This window comes from Solea senegalensis, unplaced genomic scaffold (genome assembly GCF_019176455.1).
Source record: "Solea senegalensis isolate Sse05_10M unplaced genomic scaffold, IFAPA_SoseM_1 scf7180000013113, whole genome shotgun sequence".
Lineage (NCBI taxonomy): Eukaryota > Metazoa > Chordata > Actinopteri > Pleuronectiformes > Soleidae > Solea > Solea senegalensis.
Genome location: NW_025320758.1, coordinates 292,551 through 298,142, shown reverse-complemented (window position 1 = coordinate 298,142; position 5,592 = coordinate 292,551). Strand labels below are relative to the sequence as shown.

At 41.4% G+C, this 5,592-nt stretch overlaps 1 protein-coding gene across 1 annotated transcript; it reads right to left on the bottom strand.

Annotated features, from left to right (window-relative positions):
• Positions 1-1,291: 1,291 nt before the first annotated feature.
• On the bottom strand, positions 1,292-3,950 carry sem1 (SEM1 26S proteasome subunit). The gene is made up of 3 exons (XM_044015226.1): positions 3,797-3,950; positions 3,239-3,332; positions 1,292-1,491 (listed from the first exon to the last, which is right to left on the bottom strand). Exons 1-3 carry the CDS (start codon positions 3,870-3,872, stop codon positions 1,449-1,451), a joined length of 213 nt encoding a protein of 70 aa, XP_043871161.1. The 5' UTR covers positions 3,873-3,950; the 3' UTR covers positions 1,292-1,448.
• Positions 3,951-5,592: the final 1,642 nt, after the last annotated feature.

Here is a 5,592-nt window from a genome sequence, read left to right as displayed (position 1 = left end):
AGGATTGTATTATTAGTAAATTGACTTAAAACATGTTTTTTTCCAGTCGCATAATCTTGTTCCCAATATTTTGCTATATTACATTTCGAAAAATGGGCATAACATTATCCATACGTCTTAACTCTTAGAGAGGATTTAAGACGCATGTCCATAGTAGTGAGTGGACATATGAACAGTGTATACTGTGAACACAAGTGAAAAATACTTGGGTACAAGTATTGAAATTAATGACTGTACTTGACTCAGTATATTTAGGTTTCTACTGCCACTCGTGCATGAGGAAGATCGCTCTCGTTTTCAGGCTGAAAACTGCTCTTGTAGCCTTGGTCTTACTGGCATCCATTTCACCTCATTAGGACCCCGGGACTGAGAGTCGACAAAACACTAAGAGAAATCATTTTGCCGGGGGAGAGTGGCAGGGACAAATTGGCCTCTGGTTCAGTACCAGAGTCCCTGCTGTGCAAAGCGGAAGAGAAGGGCCTTGCTGGCAGTAGGGGCAGGCCCAGGCAAGGCAGGCTGGGAGACCCCATGCTGCGACCCCCTCCCTGCCTCTGACAAACACGGCAGTGGATAATCTCTCCTTCAGGGACTCAGCCCAGCACTGTGGGGCTGAGAGGGAAGGGGGATGTTACACAGCACAGAGCATGTCTGTAGCATGCACCCCTAATACATACACACACACACACACACACACACACACACACTTGTTTGCATTGCTTGTACTTCCACTGAGGACAGCTGACGTACATCTCCATGATCGCCATTCACAAGCCAATACGTTATCTGCAGTTTCCATAACAATTGTACATGAAAATATGGTTGCTGCTCAATATTCGTCATATCTCAATATCTGAGATTATGTAAGTATTCCAGATTCAGGTAATTCATAATGAAATGCTCAACAAAAAGGTTACTAATAAGCTGTCAGTTACAGGTAAACTGATTTGTCACCATAAGATCAACAGCTGCTTACAAAGACCAGGTGAAACACAAGAGATCTCTGGAAAGTACAATTCTAATAAATATCAGCAAAAATGTGCCATTGGTTATGCAGTATGACTTCAACGTTACAATTACAATATATTAATTCTCCATTATCTTAAATTTCAGTCATGTTCCTGAGGTTACTAATATTGAAATGCTATCCAGTTTCTCTAGATGGGACATTGAAGAAGACTACACAGATCACAAAACAGTGACCAGCAATGTAGTGCATTAACAGCAAATTTTGTTTTCTGTAAATGTGACTGTCTTAACACGTGCAATATAGTTTGTTGGAAAATCACTCCAGTTAACTTGTTCATCCAAACGGTTTATTTTTTATCAATATTTCTCAGAAAAAGAAAAAAAAACAAATCAACATTCACAAACATCTTCTGGTGACCTGTGATCAACCAATAATATTCAAAAATAAATGTCCATATCCAATGTCGAGGCTGCGTCAGTCACTAAGATGTCTCCATTTTGTAACCATGTTTTTCCAGCTCCGCTCTGCAGGGAGGAAAAGGGAAATAGAAAGATCAAGTCAGTAGAGATGATTACAGGTGGGTGGTTGAGGCATAAGTACCCTCTATTGATTGTGAGAACCATTAAGAGATGGGAGTGAAAAAGTATATATAAATACAGCATAATGTATGCAGCTATGGATTTGAAGACTATAAATGTATATGGCAACTGTGCCCTTTAACGATAATATCTTTAAGAAAACAACATAATAGCATATCCCTCATAATTGACAAATAAAACAATAGCATGTTACGGTCTGGAGAGTGCTCACGAAACAGCAGCCATGAATCTATTACTTTTTTTATGTTATGAATGTAAACCTTTACAGAGGAAATGATGATGACTGACAGAATGGCACAGAAATGTGAGCCCTTTGAAATTTGAATTAATCTTGAAGACGTCATTGGATCTTTAAAGTTTAATTTACAAACCAACTCCTGTAATTTCTCAACAGCCTTATACATAATGCATTTGTAATTCAAACAAAAGCATGTGAAACCCCTGAATAATTAGAACTGACAAATACTAAGAGGTTAAGTTTAAGTTTAAGTTTAGTCAGTGCAGTGTCAACAGCTAAAATCTTTGATGAATGACAGGAGCAGGTTAACATTTATGTTCATAAAATCTGTGGTTCAAAGAAAACATCACAACACAACTGTTCTGTGGGCTAACTAATTGTTTAGGAGGAATAGACCGCTCTATAAGGAGTAGAACATCATTATTGTTTCCATGACAGTCAAGTTGGGGGGACAGGCAATCATGTTAAAATGTTTTGTTGATACTTTGTTGAGTGGGCCACACGGTGGTATAGTGGTTAGCACTCTCGCCTTGCAGCGAGAAGACCTGGGTTCGAGCCCCGGTTGGAGCAAGGGCCTTTCTGCATGGAGTTTGCATGTTCTCCCCGTGTGTGCGTGGGTTCTCTCCGGGTTCTCCGGCTTCCTCCCACAGTCCAAAAACATGCAATGTGGGGATTAGGTAAATTGGACACTCTAAATTGACCGTAGGAGTGAGTGTGAGAGTGAATGGTTGTTTGTCTCTAGTTGTGTGTGGCCCTGCGATGGACTGGCGAACTGTCCAGGGTGTACCCCGCCTATCGCCCGATGTAGCTGAGATTGGCACAGCACCCCCCGCGACCCTCTGGTGGAGGATAAAGCGGTTAGATGATGACTGACTGACTGACTGACTTTGTTGAGTTTGACATGAAGAGGGAAATTAATTCCTGTTCCTATGTTTTCATAGAATGACTGACAGAAACTCCACTTTCTTAAGTGGCCCAGTCAGAGCTCAGACCCAGACTGTGTAGAGTTGCTGAGAGAACAAGAACACCAAACATTCTAAGCCTAAAATGATTGCTACAGACACCTGAGCTAAACCTAGACCGTTTAATAGATTATATTAGACTTCACTGATCCGACACTCGCGATTACTAAAAATTTCCCAATTAGCACCGTGAGAGTTTCAGAGGTTTAGTTTATTGACATACAAAACATTTGAACACAGACATATTAAGGTTTAGGCATCACATAAGCACAATTTTCTGTATGAAATAACTAATTATTAACAAGTTAAAAGGACAAATTGACCACTAGTAGCAGCAGAAGTGTGTTTGACTTGACAGGATCCTATTTACTTGTCTGCAAAGATTTTATTCTGAACTCAGAAATTCAACAATGTAGGTCATTTTTGACACACGCCACCCTCACAATGATTATATGCAGTATATCTTGTTTACCTTAGTTGATTGGAAAAATCGTCATCTACGTTGTCATCATCCCAGTTGTCCTCCCAAACATGAGCGTCCTCATCTTCATCCAGCCCCGTCCAATCTAGTGAGCATACAACGGAATCAATAAAACATACCTCCACGATACTAAAACAAATAACAATCCTTTACTTTAGCATGTGTCTGGACCTTTAAAATATCACACGTAAACAGTATTCCTTAGCAGTGTTTACCTGAACGACTAACACTTTAGCTTGTTAGCATTACGCTACATTATCATTGTGAAACCAGCTAGCAAACGTTAGCATGAAAAACGAAGCACATACGTTGCTGAAAATGAAAATGTTGGAAGCACAACTACCGACACAACCACTTATATGAAGCTCCCGGGGACAAACTACTGAGCTAACTGTATCACACTGTAGCAACGGTGGTAGTTAACGTGGCTAATGCTAACGCTAGCTGAGTCACTGCTGCAGGGCCCCGACACAGAAAGCTGCTACATTGGAGGTAACAACAAACAACAACAACACAGAAACCAAGACGTTTTGGAATATCAGTACCCACCTTCGACTGGGAACTCTTCAAATTCATCGTCCTCCTCTAGTAAACCCAAGTCCACGGTCTGTTTCTTCTCTGACATGTTAGCTGTCCTGGTTCTGCGTTGCCGTTAGTCAGCGAATAGCTCTGTTTCGTACAGGGTTAGCCTCACGTCGAAGGCGTTCAAGGGGGTAGCAGCTGCGTAAGTTGCGCAGTACAGCGCAGTCGTCACCGCGCGCTTTAGAGCATGGCATAGCTGATTTCTGATGTGTTGTACTGTTTATTTGAAATAAAACCAACATACTGTACATGTACCCTCAACCAGTATTGATACTTAACTCTTATTTAACACAGTGTAGCTGAATAAGTGTTCATAACACATTTGATATGCATGAAACATTTTACTTAAAATGACTAAGCTATTTAAAAACACATCCAAAAAGCACCTGTAATTGGACAGGTTGTGTATTTTGTGACATTTTTGTTATAGATGAAGACTTTAAAAACCTTTACTAGTTCAGACCATTGTAGAGGCGTGTTTCAGTGACTCTGGTTTTGACGTTGAAAATGTGGAGCAATGCTTTAACAACAGTGGCAGATATTTTCTATAACAGAGCTCTCTTTCTCCTTCCTGTCTCAATTTCTCCCTTGTATGTTACTCTCTCTCTCCGGGACAGAGTTGCTCTCTCTGCCACCTCCACCACAAAAGCCTCTTGCAACCCTCGCTTTCCTCAAAACATATGCACTAAAGTCAGGCAAATTTCAGCAAAGATTTTTCATTTAGGAACAAATGCACAATGTAACCCATGTGGCCTGCTGGAATAATGAAGCATTAGCCACAGCTTAGGATGTATTTGAGATAAATGAGAGTGCACGTTTACCACAAAACCACCCGTACCACAAAGAAAATTGCTCTGCAGCTGTCATATGTTGACAGATGGAGCAAACCTCAACTTAGGCTCTGCATACTTATTCTATTTTCAAATCATTTGGTAATCATCCTAAGCCTTTACACATGACGGTGCCACAACATTTGCAGGGAAGAGGAACAAGACAGAGACAGAGCTCAGGAAGTCAATGATACTGTTGTCAAATTCCTTAATTCCAGTTAGATTTAGAAACACATGTACAACTATGGAACTTTCATATTACACGCAAATTAGAATAGAATTTACCTTATTTAATAAGGTAGAAATGACACGCTCGTTAATATTTTTGCATTCTTCTTTCATGTATATCATAAATGTGCTGTGTTGTTTTTAAATGCCTGGTGACATTATTATTTATTTCATTTTGTAAGCAAAATACAAGAGAGGCAATTATTTCATTCATGTCTTCAATTGTGGGGAATTTTGTGATAGTCGTCCCCCCACCCCCCACCCCCAAAGGTATATAGGTGCTTTTGGTGCCCACATCACTCAGTGTCAGGTGCATGTGAAGCCCTGGGAAGTGAACACAAGGTCCACCCAGCATACCTGAGACTGCAGTTACACCGACCCTGGCGCCTGGAGTCTCCCTGCTCTGGATAAATGGGAGGAGGTGGTGGGTGGGTGGCTGTGAGGGCTCACAGACGGGGAGGTACGACATGGCCATCACACACAGACTCTCCACCATGACTTGTGTCTAAGTAGAAGCATCACATTTCTGTCCTTTCACAAAGCCCTCTGGGAAAAGGACAGGTTGGCAGCCGGTGTAAGTACACTGAAAGAGACAGACGCGGGGAAACACAGAGGACGACTCCAGCTGAAGCTCGCCCAGCCAGACTGACAGTTACCCTCCACCCCAACACCCACCTGCATGGATCATGATAGGGCCTTCAGGCA